General features: G+C 49.9%; 2 protein-coding genes across 4 annotated transcripts in view; one reads left to right on the top strand and one right to left on the bottom strand.

Moving 5' to 3' along the window:
- Positions 1 to 106: 106 nt before the first annotated feature.
- Positions 107 to 2,988, top strand: ABHD15 (abhydrolase domain containing 15). Its single transcript, XM_063173669.1, has 2 exons — positions 107 to 982; positions 2,179 to 2,988. Exons 1-2 carry the CDS (start codon positions 144 to 146, stop codon positions 2,654 to 2,656), a joined length of 1,317 nt encoding a protein of 438 aa, XP_063029739.1. The 5' UTR covers positions 107 to 143; the 3' UTR covers positions 2,657 to 2,988.
- Positions 2,989 to 8,213: 5,225 nt separating this feature from the next.
- Positions 8,214 to 21,255, bottom strand: part of TAOK1 (TAO kinase 1) — a 62,469-nt gene continuing 49,427 nt past the window's right edge. For 2 of the 3 annotated variants that reach the window (XM_063173667.1, XM_063173666.1), the window contains exons 17-20: positions 20,558 to 20,797; positions 16,594 to 16,806; positions 15,334 to 15,516; positions 8,214 to 11,848 (exon numbers count right to left, since the gene is read on the bottom strand). In XM_063173667.1, coding sequence (XP_063029737.1) covers positions 11,387 to 11,848; positions 15,334 to 15,516; positions 16,594 to 16,806; positions 20,558 to 20,797 — 1,098 coding nt within the window. In that variant the 3' untranslated portion in view covers positions 8,214 to 11,386. Of the gene's footprint in view, positions 11,849 to 13,279; positions 14,579 to 15,333; positions 15,517 to 16,593; positions 16,807 to 20,557; positions 20,798 to 21,255 lie in introns of those variants that run through there. The other variant, XM_063173668.1, reaches the window with a different exon arrangement.

The raw sequence follows: 21,255 nt of genomic DNA, 5'->3' as shown, positions 1-21,255 counted from the left end.
CCCTGCTGGCGGCCGCTCACGCCATCCCCGGCACAGCCCTGCTGTTTGCCCAGCCCCGGGGCTGGGCTTCCCCAGCGCGGCCCCGCCATCGCTCTGCGAGCCGCCGACCATCGGGGCTGCCGGCTGAGGCTCCTGCCGCCTCCATGCTGTCCCCGGAGGGTTTGGTGGCCGCAGCTGCGGTGCTCGTGGGGCTGGCCCTCCTAGCTTGGTGCCTGTGGGCAGGGAGGCTGGAGGTGCCTGCAGACGGGGGAGAGGAGGACGAGGACGAGGAGGAGGAGGGGATCCCCTTCATGGCCGAGGAGGGCTCGGGGCACTGGCGGCTGCTGTGCAAGCCCTCGGCTCTGGCCCAGCACCTGGTGCGGAGCTTGGGGCGGTCGGCGGCGCTGCGGGGGGGACGCTGGCTGTGGCCGTGCTGGCCCCGGCTCCAGATGCTGTGGCAGCTCCTGCAGCCACCTGAGCCGGAGCCGGTGGTGGCCCGTGAGCTCCTGCAGCTGTCGGACGCTGGGCTGGTAGCCCTGGACTGGTTGGTGGGGCCGTGGGGGGCTGCGGGTGGCGGCGGGGGGGTCTCCAGCCCGGTGCTGCTGCTCATTCCCAACGCGGCCGGGAAGGTGACGGGGGGGCTGCTGCAGCTGGGGCTGCGGGCGCTGGAGCGGGGCTTCATCCCCGTCATCTTCAACCGCCGGGGCCACAATGGCTGCCCCCTGACCACCCCCCGGCTCCAGCCCTTCGGGGATCCCGGGGACCTGCGGGAGGCCGTGACCTACCTGCGGTGCCGGCACCCCTGTGCCTCCCTGCTGGCCGTCAGCGAGGGCTCGGGCTCGGGGCTGCTGCTCGCCTACCTGGGCGAGAGCGGCTCCTCCAGCCGCCTGGCCGCCGCCGCCTGCCTCTCCCCCATCTTCCGTGGCCGCGACTGGTTTGAGGCCAGGATGCCCTGGCTTTACGAGTGGCCGCTGCTCCTCCACCTCAAGCAGGGATTGAGCAGGTCAGTGCAGTCCCTTGGGCCTGGGGAGGTGGATGGAGGTACCCCGGGGACCCCTCGGTCTTCCCTGGGGGTGTGCATGGGGTGGGTGCTGCTGAAACAAGGCGCCCCAGTGCAGGGCAGAGGTGCTGAGGGCAGCAAAATGTGCTGGTTAATGAACACCAGCCTGGAGCCGGCTGCCATGGGGCCAGCTGGGCCACCACGTGTGTCCCCAGCCTGGCTGCGGCTGCCGCAGCATCTTGGGGCTCCTGAGCAGGGAGATCTGGGGCAGGGTCTCACAGCTCCTCCTGGGAGGAGTTGGTGAAGCCCCTGTTTGGTTTTGGACCCTGCGGGGTGAGTGGGGCTGGCCCCTCTCCCTGCACTGCCCCTTGTCCCCAGCACCTGAGCCTCCCGTTGGCCCTGCGGGGGGACTGTGATGCCAGCCCAGGGCTGGGCTGGGGGCTGTGACTGCTGCTGTCCCTTCCCAAGGGCTCTGGGTTCCCTATTGCCCAACACAGCCAGGCTCGAGTGGACCAAGCACTGGCTGAGACAGGAGGCAAACTGCCCTGGGCCAAGGCCTTGAGCAAGTGGGCACTTCCCTGGGGGGTGCTGAGAGCTTGTGGGGGTAAAGGGACCCTGCAGGTGGCCAGATGGGGGCAAAATAATGTGGATAAACCCCAAAACATAGGGGCAAACAGGTGACAGGCGAAGCTGCAGCAAATCTCAGATGGGTGCAGCAAGGAACAGTGTGTACTGCAGGGATGGGGTGCTGGGGGTGGGCAGCAGGGAATCTCCCCCCTCCCTGTCCCCGTTCCCACTGCAAATGCTGCTGTCACGGTAACGAAGCAGGAGCGCCGGCCGTCTCCCGTTGTCATGGCACCCGGGCTGTGCTGTGGGGACCCTCCAGGATCCCTGGCAAGGGGCTGGGATGGGCCTCCTAAGCCACTCTGGGCTGGGGCAGTCGAGGTCACCCCTATTCCTCTGCGTGCAGGGCCAGGACTGTTGAGCAGCCCATGGGCACACAAGCTGGTGGCACCCCCATGGCAGCATCCCTGTAGCCCCCAGCTCCAAGTGCACCCCTATGACCCTCCACCCCCACAGCAGCACACCCCGGCCGCTGCCAACATCCTCCGTGGCCCCCATCCCAGCATCCCCACTGCCCCCAGCCCATGCAGCACCCCTGCCCCTCCAAGCCCACGGCGGCCGCCCCATCCCCGCAGGTACGCGGGGGCCCTGGCCGAGGTGGTGGACACGGACAGGCTCCTGGGCAGCCGCTCGCTGCGGGAGCTGGAGGAAACGCTCTTCTGCCGGACTCGGAGCCGCCCCACCAGCTGGGAGAGCTACTGGGAGCGCAACGAGCCCCTGCGCGACGCGGACGAGGCGGCGGTGCCGGTGCTGTGCCTGTGCAGCGCCGATGACCCGGTGCGCGGCCCGCCGGCCCGCAGCCTGCCCCGGGAGCTCTTCCGCAGCAGCCCCTACTTCTTCCTGCTGCTCACGCCGCACGGCGGGCACTGCGGCTTCCCCCGCCGCGGGCCGGGCCGCTGCTGGGCCCACGAGGCCGTGCTGGAATATTTCAGGGCCATGGCCGAGTTCCTGCGGACGGAGGAGAGGAGGAAGGGGCTGCCGCGGCCGCGCAGGTGGGGGGGTCCCACGGTGGAGCCCCCCGTGTTCACCTGGCAGAGGTCCTACACGCGGTAGCCCCCCCCGGGGCAGGGTCTCACAAAGGCAGGCAGACACTCCGTGTACTAAAATTACTTTATTACAGTTGATTTTTTTTTTTTAACATTTCCTTTGCTATGATACAAAGGATACTTACAAACAAAATATTACATATGACCTTATTTTTTTTTTCTCTTCTCTTATTTTCTGACAACTTGGTAACAGCTTTAAATGCACAATCTATACAATTAATACAGGTTATATATGAGCTATAATGTATGTTGAACCAGAAGAATACCAGAATACTGACAATATACTGTACATTAAGCCTTACCAGTTAGTGCTCGTGGCATTTTCTACAAGAAGGAAAACGCACACCTGTAGATTCACTCATACCAGCTGGTGCTACCAGACACGGAAGCAAGAAGGAGTTTAATTCCCCTGGTTAAATCCTTCGTGGCCCATCACCGTGGTGCTGAGCCTGGAAACCTCAGACCAGTGTTCATAGTAAAACAGCAGATATGTGTGTGTTTTTTTCTATCTAATGCTCTGTGGCACAGCACGGCGCCGGCCGGGCCTGCCCATACCTGGATGATGCCCCAGAGCAAACGGCCAAGGCGCTGGGGCCGGGCGCTGGGTGAGCTTTTGCTGGGGAGCTGGACCTCCTTGGGGAGGGGGAGAGGAGGAACAGGAGGAGGAGGAGGAGAGGAAAAGCAGCAACAGCTTTGCTGTCATCAGCAGGCAGCTCTGGGGTTTGTGCACACGAGCAGGCGGTGGCCGAGGGGGCAGAGCAAGCCCAAGGCATGGCGCATTGACCCTGCACGGGGTTGGGCAGCAGCTGCCCTGTGCTCACCTCCTCACCAGGAAAGGTCTGCTTTCGTTTTGCAGCCAAAGCCAGAGGTGTGTGGCTACAGGTGTGCACTTCCCCTCCTCCCGCCGGGGTCTACATCGCACTGATAAGGTTACATTTTTTGTTTTTTATTTAAATTTTTTTTTTTTCCTTTTTAAAGCAACCAGCAAGTGAAGCATTTTTTTAGTTGACTGGCAAAAAGACCTGGCATTTGCACAAAAGCTGCAAATGGAAAAGAGCCATCCCCTCCTCCCACCCGCTGCATCCCAGCCCAGAAAAATCCCAAACTGTTGGTGGAAGAAAGAAAAAAAAAAAAACCACAACAGGGGTGGAGGAGAGGAAGGGGAGGGGGAACAGGTTGGAAAATACCAGGTTTGAGTTAACATTTCCTTGACTTCACACAATTCTTGTGCAAAAAGAAACAACCCCCCCCCCCCCCAAAAACAAACAAAAACCCAAACCCAGAAACATGCTGGAAATAATGAAAACAAATGGAAAGTAATATATAAAATTAAAAATATAAATAGGATGTCTGGCTGACTGGTAGAAGAATAGGTCATTTAGGTTACAAAAAGGAATATACATTCAAGAGGCTCTGAACCCAGTGGGGTAACTGATGTTAAACTTGTGTTAATAGTTAGGCTAGAATTCTCAAGTTTGTCTTTAAAATCTTCACAACACAAGCAAGCTATTTTTAAAAAATATACACTATACACACCTCACACAGCTTCTCCTATCCGTATTACACACGTTACGCTACCCTCCCATCCACTACACCGAGGGGTGGGGTCCCCCCATCCTGTCCCGACCCCCCGGCCCCGCGGTGGCGGTGGGGCAGCGATGGCTGCGGGGCCGGGCAGGTCGCTTGGCCCCTCCACGTCATACCACAACCTTCTCAAAGCATTTACAAGTCACCAAAGGGCTGTAGCCTTTTATGTTATACACACTTTCACTTTGCAACGTTAATTATTTACATCAGGGCTGCCCCCCCCCCCACCCCCCCCAAATCTTTTAGCTGTTTCTAGGCAGGTAAAAAAAATGTTCCTGTTCCAAGCAAAGCAGGGGGAAGAGCTGCGGGGGGTTAGGAGGGAAGAAAAGCTGAAGAAAGGAAGCGGGTGGTTTGCTTGCCAAAAGCCAAACCCGTACGCGCACGTCTGCCTCTCCTTCTCTGATCCTTGAAATCCTTACAAGCTCCCATTCCCTACAACCTCCAGGATAACCAGACCCGGAGAGCACGGCCTCACCGGCGCTCAGACTCCTCTGCTCGCAGCTTCCCGGGATGCTCAGCACAGCTACTGACTCACAGCTTGCCTCTGCCACAGGACACGGAGCACAGATCCTGACCATTCCTAGGAGCCCACCCCTCGCTCAGCAGCAGGTCTTGCAGGGCAAGCCAGCTGCACTGGGGCAGGGACACTGGGACCCCCACAAGCCACCACACTGCACCCCCAAAGTCGCCCTTGGCAGCTGCCACCAGGCACAGCCGGGCTCTGCCGGAGCTGTGCAGAGGCAGCGGCCGCCGACTTCAGCTTGTCAACAACCCTGCGCTGATTTCTGCACTCTGCTGAGCTCAGAGTTGCCATAGAAATGTGTGATCCTGGCACTAAAAGCAGGCAACGACCTCAAATCAAAGTCTTTTTTTGTTTTGCTGTTTTTTGTTGGTTTTTTTTGGTTTTTTTTTCCTCCAGTAGATTTAGATGAACTCGGGCTTAAGACAAAAACAGTTGGAAGGGGAAAAACAGATCATTTCTAGAGAGATTGAAAAACATAGTCACAAGCCGGTATTAAACTGCAGCAAAGAACCTGAACTTGGTTCCCATTGAGTTCAGCTCCAGAGCAAGCTCGAAGCCACCGCTCTGCTCTGTCCCTCGCACTGCCCTCCATGCGGTACAGGACGCCCAAGGGAAGGAGATTCCACACAGCCATCAGGGAAAACCCAGCCGGAGGCTGGAAGCCAAAAGCCCCAGGCCAGTGGCTGTTTGCCTCCCCAGCTTGCAATATTTAAGCACAAATTCCTTACAGCATCACTGGACAAGTCTCAGGGATTAGGTGCATGCTGAACTACGACTGGCAATTACAGTAGCTTTTTGCTAGCTGGCACATACTGTATCTATAAATTTTAGTACAAAAACTTAAAAAATACAGAAACTAGGTCAATTTGTTAACTACATATTTACAGATAATTACAATTCTTTTCACTGACAATAATTAAACTAATTGTCAGTGAAAATTCAAACTGTGCATGTTCTGAGGTACCCGTACTCAAGGGTGGGGAGCGGGGCAGGGGCCGGAGGGGCGAGGTGGGGAGAAGTTTCCCCCCAGGGTTTGTTCACATCCGTGGGGGCAAGGCTCGGCCCTCCTGGTTCCTGGTCTCACTGTGTGCACTCAGAGAAAGCAAGGAGAGCGGGAGCTGATATTGGGGTCTTATTTTCCCTAGGACATGGCTTAAGGGTGTTTTGAGGATGCCAGGCAGGTGCAGAGCTAATGGTCGTGAACCAAACTGCCTTCTCCCCACCAGGGAGCCTTCAGGTGAAGTGCAAGTATTGAGACCCACAGCTCAGTGGTTAAGGTGCTTGTTTGCTGGCAAATCCGATTTACTAAGTCTCTCTCTAGCTGACAAAGGGCTCTCCTTCCCCCGGAGGAGGGGGCAGGGATATAGCAGGCAGCATCACAGCCCAGTTGGCTGAACTTCATTGTGCAACAGGAACCTGGGTTATCTGCTGCCACTGCTCCCTGGTGGGGTGATGTTTACTAAAACCACTAGATCTATCAGGTTTTCTTATTTTTTGCCTGTAAACAGAGAGCCCCAACCCTCCAAAGCGCCTGACATACAGTCATCAAAAGACTTCGGCTCAATCGATTTGTAAAAGTGCAAACTCAAACAACCACAGCAGAGAGACAGTGACCAGCATCCCTGCCTGGGTATCCACTGCTCCTCTGTCCTTGGCACGTGGTTCTGGGCTCACTGTGGGCCAGCACTGGGGTGGGAACATCCTACAGGCAGGAGCACAGGTAAAGACAACACTACTCCTTGGGAAAGGGTAAGAATGACCCAACCAAACCCAAGTCTCTCCTAAAAAAACTTGCAAGAGACCTTCCAGAAGGGACAGGGGGAATATTGCCTCCGAATTCTCTGGTAGCACACAGAGAGCCCAGGGTTGGCATTCTGCTGAGTTGGCGGGGCGTCCTTGGGGGAAATGCGTGACCTGACACATGCAAGAACCGCTTATCCCCTGAACTGTCAAATGCCTCCCTAAGATGGGGTCTGGAGAGGACAAAGGAGAAGGTCAGAAGGGTCTTCACAGCTTGAGGAGCTGGTGGTGTCCAGCATGGCACTCACCCCTCTACTATGAGAAAGACCAGGGCCAAGATTTACTAGAACTGCAGAGCAAGCACCCAGGAGAGGAACAAGGCTGTCCGCTGCTGGCTGGACTCGAGTGACGAAGCACACAGGGCCTAAGCAGAGTAAAGAATGGACCAAGAGCATCTCTGTGTGTATATATGGATGTACAGACCATAAGTCTCTAAGAACACACATGTGTACTTAAAATCTTCCAATCTAGCTTCTCTTTTGCCCCTCCACACAACCTAAGAACCTCCAGGTATCAGACACATGCCAAGGCAGCCAGTGCTCAGAGCTAGCAGCGGCTCCACCTCAGGAATGCCAGAAGCCAGTGCCGGTGCAGCGAGCCAAGACCGTGCCGGGCTTGTGATCTTTCGTGGCGAGACGCAGCTGGGGACTCTGAGCTCAGCCTGCTGAGCACTTCACCGGCCCACTCGCCGCCTCCCCAGCAGATCCCTACAGTGCCTCCACTGCTTGCCTATCGCTAAACCATCTTGTTTGCTTCTCTGCTGCCTTGTGACTTTCTGGTACCCTCAGGAAGCTCCCTGGTCTCCTTCAAAGCACAGCCGCAGCAGCTACCTACCCTCTCACGCCCCAGAAAAAGCAAGCTGCAGTTACCAGGGCTGCTAGGGTTCAGCCCTAGCACAGCCTGTGCCACGTCTGTGCCCTCGCCCCGAGAGCCCTGCTGAGGGGTTGCTTTTGCTCACAAACAGGAGCGCTAAAGAACAGCAGAACTGAAGTGCCCTGACAGAAATGCACAGCATGAGGTGTGTGTGCACCTATACCCACACACACATACATACAGAGTATATAAATATATACAAATGAGATACCATATATATATATCCAGAGAGATGTGCGTATTCAACAGAGTAATGGGAGACAGTGGTACGATAGGATTTATTGCCTCTCAAGAAATGGCACGTAAGCAGGGTCGAGGGGCTGGGAGCCTGGAGGCGAGGGGCCCTGGGGGTTTAAACAACAGCACAGCCCCAGGAGTGCCCTGGCTGCACCCCCGTGCAGGTCACAGCGAGTGTGCAGTGCCCGTTCTTCCGGCGCAGGAGGGCTGGGTGGGACACAGAGCGATGCCAGCCTGGCCCCAAGCCAGGCAAGTAATGGCTGCAGGGAAATTTTTCTGTGGAAAGTTTGGTATCACATCATGTATTTAGTTGTTCAGCCTCTTTGAAGTTCACAGGCTTGGAGGGAATGCAGGTGAAACAGAGCTGTGGCCTCCATTTCAGTGCTGCATCCAAGGAAGAAAGCACGTAATGTTCAACATGGAAGGGAGAGGTGGCTGCTGGCTCCCTGGGACCATGGAAAAGAAGAAAAATGTGGTCCCTTTCACAGGTTTTAAATAAAATCAAAGTAAATTTGAATCAGAAAGAGGTAAAAATGCTGGCTACTTTGTTTTTTTTTTCCATCTCTGGGCTAAGCTACACCAGAACTTCAGGTCTTTGCAGAGGGGAGAGAAAAATAACCACAGAAAAGAGATTTCAGGGGTCAAGCTGGTGATTTAAAAATACCGCAATAAAATTTTTAAGTAGTCCACACAAAAGAGTTCCCCAGTGTTAAATATGAATGTAAGAAATGCAAGAGAACATCTTTGCTGAGGTACTGGAGTAGTTTCCACAATTTACAGATTACAGTAATTTTAAAACTGAGGGCATGACTGCACTGAGCACAACATGGAGCAACTGGCCTTACTTTTAAAAACGCTTTACTTTTAAAAATAAGAGTTTGCAAACTGATTCAGAGAGTGTTTGCATCTCTCTAGTGCACAGTTGTTCATGTATCTCAGAAATAAACCTGAGATACATTAAAATTCTCAACACCAAGGGCCTCCTCAAATACCTCCAAGGCACAGCCTGACCCTGAGTTCCTCTGGCTACAGCTGTGTAATGAGGTGCTTCCCCTCGAGATCAGGCAGTTTTGGGACAGCTTTTCTTCCCCCACGTACACACAGGGACACACACATTTAGACCAGTTGATCTGAATCAGTTTTTGCAAACTATTTTAATTAAAATATTAACTTGTTGGAATAGTCCAGGTCTGCACATGATATACATGTAAAAATGGTTACTACACAATTCTTTTTGAATACAAAAAAGCCAATATGGGATAGCCATCATTTGGATTCAGCATTCAGTCATGCTTGACATTACACAAATAGATGTGTTGAGAGAATTCTGTTGAAGTAGCTCAATTTAAGCCAGAGACTTTGACCAAATTCAAACCATAACAGAAGCAGAAGAATGAACCCACTGAACTTGCAGGTATAGCCTGTCCCCACTGTAGCTGCTGCTGTTTGGGATAGAGGAGCTGAACTCAAAATGCTGTGTTAGCACCATGCTCTGGGCGCACCCTCCACAATCACATGGTGAACCCCAATACAATTTTGGCCTTTCATTTTGGTTTTGTCTCTCCTTCCAAACCTAGGAAAACACAGGTACCTTTCCTAAACGAGTTGCGCTTCATTTCAACAACACTGCAATGCAAAAGAGTGACCCCAAAACATCCAATTCCACATAAAAACATAGCAGAGGAAAGGACAGGACAATTCACAGTTACCACTTGCCCCCACGAGCATCCAGAGAAACCTCCATGGGACCCACACCTCCTCCCAGGCTTCTGTCAACTGTTAGTACAACAAAACTCCTTACAAAGGGGCTGCTCAAACATGTTTTGGTGGAGTTTCCATCTTCAATTAGAGTGATACGCTACATCACAATGCTAGAAATCCCAGCTGGATTCACCAGACACTGGCAGAGAGTTGAGGACTGGGAGTGGATGTTAATTTAGCTAACGAAAGAGCGCTGCCCTGTCGGGTACTGAACAGCAGCGAGACACTATTTACTATATAAATATGTCACGTGGACAAACACATTCGGAAAACCTCGCTTTTGAGCCCTATAAACATATTAAAGGCAAATCCTAGAGTTAGCAGCTAGTGTTTTCTTCAAGATGATTAGTGTGCAAGGAAAAACATTTACAAAGAACCCTGGCTGGTCAGTCCCCAAGACGGAAACCTTTGCCTCAAACCAAACTTCATCTACCTGCTCTTCCCACAGTCCTGGCTGAGCGACACCGTCCTGGCACTGGCACGAGAGCATGGGGGCATCTCTGGTTCCCAGCACTTAAGGGATGACACGATGCCAACAAAGTCATTCAGTTATAAGACTCCCTGACCTTTTATCACTGTATGGATTTCACAACCTCCTTTGTTTCCTTTCAGTAGTACAGCAGCTCCAATGAGCCCTCTGGAAGTAGTGCCTTCTCACATGGTGTGATACGCTGCCGAAATATCACAGCATCTCTAGGGACTGTAAAAGTTGTGAAGTATTGCAGCAATGAAAACAATAAAAAAGGAGCCTCACATGCAGCAAGATCTACAGTGGTGATGTGGGTTAGTCATCAGCTGGGAAAGAGTCATTGGCTCAGCTCCTCCTGGTACACCATGGCAACTAAACATTTCAACAGTTGGCTACACACTACATGTAAACAGGAAATTGCAACAAGCCAAAAAGGTAATAAATTGATGGATGTAGTGTAATAATGAAAAACCCGATCAATGGCATTTTGTGACTATGGCATCCTTCAAAACACCTCTGGCATTTGAGACTGATTGGCTGAAAGTCTAAACATTTCTGAATGGAGCAAAAAGGACTACTCTGGGCTCCAAGAATTATTCTGATGCTTAGCTAAAATGAGATGTCACAGTATTAGCTGTACAAGTGCATTACTTACGCTCCTCTGCCCAACCTCATCTGAGCTACCAGCAGCACAGTCAGGGAGTGCCAAAGCAGATAGACCATTTCAAACATTCCTAGCCTGTTCCCCCAGACAGGTTTCCCTACAGAGTTCTCGGGAAGCTGACCAGTGCCTTCTGACAGAACGTCACTTCTTACACGACACAGAGCGTGCACTTGGGTAGAAGGGCCCTGTTGAGCCCTGGTGTCTCTTGGCCTCTCTTCTCACCTTCTTCCTCACCTACAACTCTTTGAAAATGCCTCCTGGCAGAGGCAATACCCTAGAAATTTATCCAATTTAATGACAAATAAAAATGGAACAGAAGATCCAGCTGTTCCTCCCCTGGATGTTGGTTTAAAGGCAGCTTGCCTGGTTTTTGCAGGGTGGCAGATCGAAATTCATGGATATGGGAAGAGGTCTCCATTCTCCCTCAGACTTCCTACATGGATGGCATGATGAAGGCAGTCTGAGGCCCTTCTGTCAGTGTGATGACCACCAGCCAACTCTTCTGACTAATTGCATATATTTCTCAGATGCCCTCCCAAGACCCCTCCAAAACATAAAAAAAAAAAAAAAAAAACACAAAACAAAAAACCAACAACAAAACAAAAAACCAAAAACCACCCCCCAAAACCCTGCAGCCAAATACTATGACATCCCAGTTAGTAAACACAAAACGTAATGCTTTACAAAATGAATACAATATTCCATGTGCACCCAGCTTCCACACGTCAGCACCGCACTGAGGAGGCTGCTGGGCTGGTGTCTGTAGGCAGTTTCTGTTGGCAGACAGCTCCAGTGGAATTGCCACCCTCAGTTATTGTTTAAGTTATGTATAAGACATGTGTGAACCATTGGATATTTGTGAAGTAACACTTGTGCTCCTGCTCATGCCCTGCTCCGTCCGTCCCCCAGAAGCTGTCCGCCTCAGAGCCTGGGGGCTGTTGCGGACCCCTATAGCACTACTTCGAGGTACCCCCTGCATGGGCCCCGAGGGGTGACCCCATGGCTGAGGTCCACCTTGCATTGGATGGCCCCAAGCTTGCGGTGGGCCACCCATGGGATGACCCCAGTGAGGTCCTGCACCCCCAGTAGGATTGTGGGACCAGCCAGAAGCTCCCGGGTAGCTGTGGCTGAACGCCTCGGGGGAGAGATTAGAAAGAACCATATTACTAAAACCTAGCCTCATGCTTTCTGAGTCAAAGGCTTCGATCTCGCGAGCTTGGCGCTCCAGCAGGCTTCGTATCCGCTCGGTGCGCTCGTTCTGCAACGCCAGCATCTCCTCCTCAATCTAGGAAGGAAAAAAAGAGACAGTCTGTAGCAGCAGGACTGGCACAGCCTCTGGAGGACCTGTAACAGCTACTGAGGGACTTCTTCCTGCATTTGTGCAGGAAACTGGCTCTAGATCAGATATCCGTGGACATGCAGTCTGCTCTGAATACAAAAGGGTGAATTTTTAAGGGTTAAGTCTCAAAGACCCACACAGCCCAAAGAATGATGAACACCAGTTGGAGGGTGCTGGTCCCTGTTCCCTGGCGAATACATGAAATTTGAGGGATGCGAATCTGATACCAACATCTTGACATAGATTAATCTTCTGAGATCCAGCAAAGTCTACAGCTTCCATAGATGCCTACTGGGAAAGCACCTTCAGGTACAGCCTGCCAACACAGCTTATGGTGACCTTCACTGTTTGTAGCTGAATCTAATGATGATTATGATGATGACTGCTGTTTTCTCTAGGATTCAATGCACAAGCCCACATTCAGCTTCCTCTCTAATGTTCACTGGCCAGATTTTCTTAGCTCATGTATTTATCACCTCCTCTCTACCCCTTTCCTAATTTGGTTTTCTCATATTTCACTGCCCTGGTACTTTTTCCAGGGTGTGTGGCTGAAGGACATAGGCAGTGCTGTTTGAGTTGTGTGGCAGATTATTAGCTAGATGATATGCAAGCTGGCAACCCCAATTTCTCCTCCATAAGACTGTTCCAAATTGGTTTCCAAGACTACTTTGGTAGGGGCACTGGGATCAGCACTATAAGTACTGAAAACACAGGACTACGGCCTCCTGACACCCATCAGACAGGGATGAAAGCATTTCTTATTGAAATCTTTGCAGTCAGGTGGAGAACCAAAACCCATTATCTTCTTGCCAGCACTGAAAAAGCTTCTTTTGGCCTCAGTGAAAAAGACCAAATGGGGAAAAAGCAGGAGCCAAGACTTTCAGCACAGCTCACTGGCATCTCCCTGCTGTCAGCAGCAACATGGCCAAGAGGTGTTATCTGGGTCTGTGCTGAAGGCACCAGGCAGAGCCTTGTACTTGTAAGCACTCTCTTGCCTGAGTCAGGGAATATGCAAAGCAATTTCATCTGGAATTGAGGAAACAATCTGCTCCAGCATGAGTCATCTCCTGAGCCATTTGGGGCTTTCAGAAACTCCTTCTCCACTTGCCTGTTACTCTAGGTGAGTGACAGACTGTGCACTGAGCAGCCCTGCTTACTATTCCTGCTGAAAGCCACAAAGGCAGTGGAGGAAGAAGGTACCTTCTGTAACATTACCTCTTTAAAATGCTCTGCTTGTTTTTTTCCTGTCCTGCTATCTAAGTAGAATCCTTCTTTTTCTCAATGTCTTCAGCATGTCACCATTTTCAGCCTCAGTGACAGTGCAACACACAGGACTTGGTGCAACTGAACTTCACTGAAAGGCCTGACACTTTGTTAAAAGTGACATCACTCAAACCACTCTGAAAATGAAGTGTCTGAGGCATGTGGGAAGGAAATGACTAAATCTGAACTCTTTTAAAGACACTCTTGGGACACACTCATTGCTGGTGCAATACAAACAACATTTCACATCAATGGAGCTTGGCTATTCCCTCCTTACTCCAGGGATGGACATGACACACATGCTCTGGTGAGTTATGATGATGGGCACCACCAAAAGTAAAGGGCAGCCTGCTGAAAAGGAAGCAGATTTCTATGCATGCAGTAACTTCTGGAATCTGGTTTATTATTGAACACCAGGGACTGACTTTGCCACAGGCTACACATTTATTTGTGCATATAAATGCAGACATTCATCTTGTGCACATACCTGCCCTTTCTCTGGCTGCCAGCTTCAGTTAGCACATGCCAGCAAACACCAGGTGACATCACCGAGGAACCCACACCAGAAAACTCACAGTTCTTAGTCCTAACAAAAACAGAACATCATCTCTCCTCCCAAAAAATACCTCTGCAAAAGAATGATGTGTCTGCCTCTGGACCCACATGTTTGCCCTTGAGGCACTGCAAAAGTGACTGGAACCCCACCAAGGTCTCACTGCTGGTGCATGACCTGTGATTTTCCTGTGCCAAGACTGCACATATTGCTACAAGAACCTATGAAAGCTGAAGCACCATCCTTTTTTTTTTTTTTTGCTATTCTAAGGCAATATAGGGACACAAAATGAAAAACTACGCTAGATGATGTTTTTATCTGTTTTTTCTCTCTGTGAAATAGTATTGTTAAGCTTCCTGTCCCCATCACTGATGCCAAATCCTCCACAGGGGTTCTCCATGCACACAGAGACTTCAATCCCGGTACACAATGGAAGACTTCGACAACATTATTGGTTGATGTGGGTTTCTTTGAGTTGCTGGCTTCACTGAAGCTTCTAACACTATCTACAATACATGCTGCTCCCACAGAGCAGGGAGCACTGGCTCACTGTGGCACCTCCTCCCCGAGCTGCTCATGCCACCAGAGGGCAATGCACCTCCAGATAAATCCATACTCGTGCCAGGCTGTGACGGGAGCTGGGACCAAAATAACTATCAGTGGTGTCTAAAGACAGCTATTGCACACGAATGACACACAGGAACTCTGCTTTCACAGATTCATTTATTTTCTGAGAGCAATTGCCTCCTTGCAGAGGCCAAAGCCCAGCAGGACTGTGCTGCCTCCCTGGGGTGCTCCCTCCGCTGGCCATGAGGTGGAGCAGTGCTCTGAGGACTATCCCAGCATCCATCCATTAGCCCCTAGAAGAATTTCAGTGTAAGGAACCTCGAGGCCACAGAGTAATCGCCCTAATTTATTACACACTGATGAACAAAACTGGGAAATGTGTAAATGGCAATGGCTGACACTTATAGCACAAGTCCAAAGGGAAAACAACTCCAGGAGAAAGGCTGACGATTTATTTCTTCTCACCACTTTTTGGTGCATTTCCCTTCCCTTGGTCTGTGTAGGTCACTCACAATTCTAGACACATATCTAGCACTGCACCTGCAGCAAACTTTAACAAGAAGCACCTGAATACACTTTAACAAGAAACACCTGTAGCCAACTACAAGCTGAGACCTGAGGAGCAGCAAATGCACCACACCTGTGGCTCTGGCTACTTGAGTTTGCTCATAAGACACATAATTTCATAGGGACACTGCAGCCCCCTGCCTTAGGTTGTTACTGTCTGCTCTCTGAGAGGCCAGGGAAGCCAATCTCCAGCTCAGAGAGAGACAGTACAGTTCTCTCTCCCTTCTGCCCAGAGAGGCACATCCCCCTCTGGCACACTTCAGGCAGCTCTATCCCAGCCAGAAGCTGCTCACACAGGAGGCCTGAGCTGGCAGAAAGTTTAGTCTATGTGTCACTGAGCTTTCAACTCCAGAGAGACAAACACCCAAATGATCTGTGTTACTATATACAGCAAAGTAAGAGCAGTTTATCTTTCACTGATAAGTGGAATTTAGGATCTGAAATATGGATTGTGCTTAGGATGCTCACATGCCCCCTTTACCTTCTGCTCCAGGAGGGCCCGGCGGAGGGACACCCTCTGCTCCAGATCACGCAGCTCCCGATCATGCTGGGCTTCTGCCTGCATCTTGATTTTACTCTGATATGCGTTCAGCAGCTCCAATTCTTGCTGCAGCTGCATCTTCAAAACCTGGCACTCTGCTTCCTGTGCCTCATCCAAACGCAGCTGGGAAAGACAGACAATAGAGACGTTTCACCATGGGGTAACCACTGCTGACACTCCAGGGGAGGACCGTGGGGAGGGGGGGAATGGGCTGGGACATTGTTTTCTTAGCAATACAATTGGTCTCTATTGTACTTGGCTTGGCTGAACAGAGGACCTATAGTGACAAAGACTGGTGACAGTGAGCCCACAGCACTGATGCAAGTGATGCTGATGAGCAGTGGCGCCTCAGGAACCACGATCCACACTGCAGAGACCAGACTGCTGGAGGTGCAAACATCCTCAGCTCTCCTTTTGCTAGAGGCAAAGAGAAGCTCTCTTGCTCTATTCAACTGGATCAACCAATTACCTCTACCCAGGAGACTTAAGTCCAGAGCCTTGCCAATGCAGGACTTTGGGTACAAGGATATAATGAAATAAACCTAAAAGCAACATGATACTGAACTTTTAACCTTCCCATCATAAAAGAAGCCAGCTACCCTGCCTCACAGTGTTAAATTTGTGTACAAAGTGATGTGAGCAGGATGCAATATACAAGAATTGCAAAGAAAAGTGCACATTAAGCTGTAGCAAGGATTTGAAGCATTGCTCATGTGGTCATTCCTTAAAGAAGGAATCTCTTAAAGAGGAATCACAGAAGTTTCACAACACTTTGACCTCAGATTTTGTGGACTCCTCCATGACTCAATGAGCATCTTCCGCTGGTGGCACATGCTTGGGTTGGTATCATCAGCAAATCAAAATCTAAATGAATTAGGACAGCCAGTTGCACACTATGTAATGATGCTCTTACAGGGATGTTTATGTTGCCACATTTCATGCAAAAGCAGTTCACTGGTCACACAGACGCATCACTTTGCATCTCTACAACAGCAGCTTCAGCTTCAGCCTGCCTGGAGGGGGTGGTAGGTCTTTCCTCTGGGTTTGAACTCTGCTTTCTAAACACAGAGGAAGGACTGTGCAGGGAATGGTGGCGTGCGCAGCAAGGAAGCAGAGAGCCTGCTGTCAGGATACAGAGCGGTTCAAATGCAAACATCCCTCTTTGGCTGAGGAACCCTGGGTCCCTCAGAGGCGACTCACAGCTTGTGTAGAGAGCATTTCATTAATGCTGTGATCATACTGCTCAGCCAGGATAGCCAGCTTCCGGGTCTGCTCCTCCTTGAGCCGTTTGAGGACAGCTTTATGTTCACTCTTTGGCGTGGTCTCCAGCAGATGGTTTCTCAGTGCTTTGTACTGTCTGGTTTGGATCTTGCATGTATCCTGAAACTGCTTCTTTATCTGTAGTTCTTTTGACTGGAAAGATGGAGGGGACACAAAGAAAAAACCAGCATGTTTCAAATGAGCGAAATATCCATTCAAATGGATATTTAGGATTACATTAAGGATATGAGTTCAAGAATCCACAAATGTATATTAACATCTACAGTGCAAGGAGGGAAGCAAAATACACAAGAGGCAATGACTATTGCTGCAGCTGCTTTGACACTGCTACTGTGCAAAACAATTACAATACAGACACTTTTATAACAAAGCTCCAGCCTAAATACAGCTGTCTCTGCACAAAGAGCCTCACATTTGTCACTGGACTGAATCCAGTCTTGGGTGCTGCTTTTCAAGAAAAGTTCTTGAGGGACAGGACTAATATTTATTAGCACCAAAAACCATACTTACACAACTGTGCTTGTATGGCACATATATATGAACAGCACTTAATGTTATGAAAAGAAGCAGATCTGGTGCATGGGAAAGCACAGGAAAAAAGAGCAATGCTTTTTCCATTGAGGGTTTGATGAATATAAGATGTATTCTAACCCTTGATATTATGAGCCTGGTTTTCATAAAGAAACCAAAAAAAGACTAGATGCTTAAAAATGTACACCACAAAACAGCAGTATTGTTTTGGTCTACCAAACAAAACAATTCCCCAGTCCCAGTGGAGACTTACTGGAAATGGAGTTTTCCTCCCTTTGCACTTGCTAACATCTCTGTACTGCTTAGAGACATAGCTGTGATTGCACATAGGGTTGGGGAACACCAATCCTGGAAAAGGTATTGGGATCCAGCTTTGCTGTATGACCTCGAAGAAATTTTTTTTTCCTTTTACCTGCCTTCAGAGTAGCCTGTGAAGTTTAACATATACTAAGTGTTTCAAGATCCTGAAAAGGAAGGTGTTCTGGAGTTCTCTGTATCTTTCTGTGGGATGTCTGGCAGGGATACTACTGACAAAGCAAAACCCAGAAGTGATGAGTGATGATGGTTAATTGATGGTCAAGTTCACCATGGTAAGAATAAACAAATAAATAAAAAAACACAAATCACTAAAATCAGACATGAGGGCCTTCCCATTGTTAGGCACCATGCCAAATACTGAAGCACTAGAGGCACAAACAGAGCACAGGACCAGACTCCTGTTTGAGCAAGTTGGAAGAGCTCTGGGATGTGAACCAGTGAGGCAGAGCAGATCTCTGTGCATGGCCAAATCAGCCCCTCCACTGCCTGCTCCTGACACCAACTCAGGGCTCAGCAGGGCAGGTGATCAGCACAGCACTTGCAGCCACCTCCAAAGGTGCAGTGGGATCAAACAAAACCCCCAGACCAAAAACATTTTGCTGCATAAAACAGTAACACTTTGCTAACCTGATGCAGAGAACAGGACAAAGATGGGTTTCATTCAAATCAAAACACGTACCATGAAGAGGAATGCATCACTTTTAACCTTTCTCTAATTTCACAGAAAGTTATTTCCTTCCAGGAAACCTTTAAGGTTGTTTCTCACTGCCCTTAAGGGAAGTGTCAGCAGGTTACACATTCCTATCAGGGACCTGGTCACAGCAAAACACTATCAACCTATTTTGTCCTCATTTTTTGTGAAGTCTTGCTGGGACACCAGACTGTTTACAGGCTCCCAATCCAAAGGCTTTAACAACAGGAAACAGAAGGGAGGGGTAAGATTTCCAGTCAGACTTCTGACAAGATCATTTTGACCTAGTATTGTGAAATACCAGCAAGAGGGTATTTGCATCACAATTAACACACTTGAAATAATAACAGCCGTTTTCACTGAAGGGTGAATTCTAGTTATGGGTCCTTCTGGTGCTGTCATAGAACAGACACTGACCGTTAAAAACCTGCTTCCAGGACAAAGGGCCTCACTAAATAACAAAGGGAAAGCCTGAAATGTGCCCTTGAGGGAAAACGTTGCTGGGGAGAGAAACTGAACAAATGGTCAAATTATCTATCCAATTAAGAATACTTGCCTGCATTAGTCAGAGGCAGGAGAAGGAGTTAATGCTAGAGAACAGCCTCGATAAAGAGGGGATTGTGCTACAAACCCAACGGTTGTCCAGGGCTCTGCTGTTGGCACTGCCGGTTTGCAAAGGTGCAGGATTGACAGCTCAAGCCTGAAATCCTTCACTAATCACAGAACAGCCATGCAAAGCAAAGTGCAAGCTTTCCATGCTTCCTGCAAAATGCTCCAGCCCTGTCCTCCCTGGAAAAGGGAAGGGTTGCAGAGTCTGCAGAGGTGTGAGGGCAGCCAAGCCCCTGCAGCACACAGTACCACAGATCCTGCTGCCAGGGAAGGAGAATGGACATGCTGCCCACTCGTGTGTGCACCACATCACCTTGGGGAGGCAGAACTCATTCATGCTAATCTCAGAAGGATCAACCTAATACAGCTGCTTCAGTTTTATTCAGCTCAGAGTGCAGCACAGCTTCCCTGTGAAGTCATCTGCTATTTATACACTATATCCTTGGAGATTCTCAACAGTGATCAGATGGTCCCTTGTTCTCACACAAGCCAGGTTTTCACTATTTAATATTATTCTAATATTGACAAATCAGGTATCATTTTTTCTTTTCTGAAGTTGTGTTTTCAAGTTGGTTATTTTCTCTGTAAGAAGATAAATTGCAGGTGGTGAAAACTAAGTCAGATGGAAAATATCATGAAGAGGAAAGATGTAGAACAACAAAGAAACCCCATGCTCAGTATGCCATACACTCGTTTTGTTACTGGCACAGCTGAACACTGGGTGGAGAGAAGAAGTCTGCCTCCTCAAAGGAAATGTACCAGGCAGCTTTGTGAAAGGCCTTATACACCCTTCCCAGACACTTCAAAATAAACCACTGGACTTCTTCAGATGAAGTGAAGGCTTAAACAAAAACACTAAAAGCCTCAATCACAGAGGCCCCATAATTCTGGTCAGCCACCAGAGCTACAAGGGCAGCATGAGAAACCCAGAGGAGACAAACAGCAAAGGTCAGTGCCAGGAGCTTCCTGAGGACACTGCACTTGGCTGCTGTCTCTCTCTTCCCCCTCCTCACTTGCCACCATGCCAGCTTTAATATAAAAACACTAACCAGGTGAGTTAGCCAAGACTGAGAGTGAAGTTCATTTTGATACACACAGCAACACAAAGCTTTTGGGTTTTGTTTTTAAACGACACTGCTTCATTACAGAAACGCGGATTTTATTTTTGTATATGGGGGAGAGAAGGATCAGAAAATGGTGTAGGAGGGGGAAAAAAGCACATATTGTGAACATTTAAATGCATTTAAAACTACCCCAGAAAGGAAGGGACATTGCTGAGAAGAGCTTTTCAAAGAAGAGGAGGGACTAGTGCTGCTGTGGCCTGCCTGCAATACCCTGTAATGCTGATCACCACTAGGTGCTCTTCAAGTTAAGGAGCCTCAAATCATCTTGGCTTTGCTTGCACTGTAAAAGGGCTGCAATGGACTAGTCTTTCATGGACCAGTTTTCCATTACCAGCTTGAACGGGAGTTCCTACAGCACTGAGTACCTCTAGAGCTCCTACACCACTGAGTACCTCTAGAGCTCCTACCTCCCTTAGCACCTTCAGAGCTCCTACACCACTGAGTACCTTTCAGAGCTCCTACATCCCTTAGCACCTTCTAGAGCTCCTACATCCCTTAGCACCTTCAGAGCTCCTACATCCCTCAGCACCTTCAGAGCTCTTACATCCCTCAGCACCTTCAGAGCTCCCACATCCCTCAGCACCTTCAGAGCTCCCACACCCCTGAGTACCTTCAGGCTCTTGGGCTGCTGCCGGACCTCCATGACGTGCTTGCGGCGCAGCTCCCGCTCGCGGCGCTTGTTGTACTCCAGCTGGTTGGTGAGCTCGGTCTGGTGCTGCAGCCGGATCAGCTCGCAGCGCATCTTCTGGATGGTGCTGAGATGGCGGAACTCCAGCTCCTGCATGGACTCGTGCTGACGCAGCAGCATGGCGTGCTCCAGGTCCTTCTGTGTCTGCCTTTTGTTCAGCTCCTAGCAGGAGGACACAGGGAATTATTAGGTTCTTTGTACTTACTTGGATTTCCGTTGACAAAGTGACATTTCACTTTGTTCACAAGGGCATTTCTCTTTCCAAGGCATCTGAGGACAGACCACAGAATTTCTTGGTCTTATCAGCAGCAGACAGCAATGCCACCGGTAATTTTCCTTCCTCATTTCACTTTTCTTCTTCCTGTTGTAGATGCTCAACAGGATTCACAGTAAGCATTTTCTGTTAACTGTTGTGTCTGATGACTTTTTGGACCTAACAATTCTCCTGCAATAGGGCATTAACCAGTACACTGGATGCCACAGGGATTACCAGATGGTACTGTAAAGCATCCAACCACTGCTCTACCAAAACACTTTGGATGTGGTAACAAACACTTGTGTGTGATTTGAGCAGGAATTCAGGTGCTCTGGTGAGATGCACTCCCCACAGGTGCATCCAG

Source organism: Melospiza melodia, chromosome 21 (assembly GCF_035770615.1).
Source record: "Melospiza melodia melodia isolate bMelMel2 chromosome 21, bMelMel2.pri, whole genome shotgun sequence".
Classification (NCBI taxonomy): domain Eukaryota; kingdom Metazoa; phylum Chordata; class Aves; order Passeriformes; family Passerellidae; genus Melospiza; species Melospiza melodia.
The sequence above is the reverse complement of the archived record's forward strand: the minus strand, read 5'-3'. Positions and strand labels throughout refer to the sequence as shown.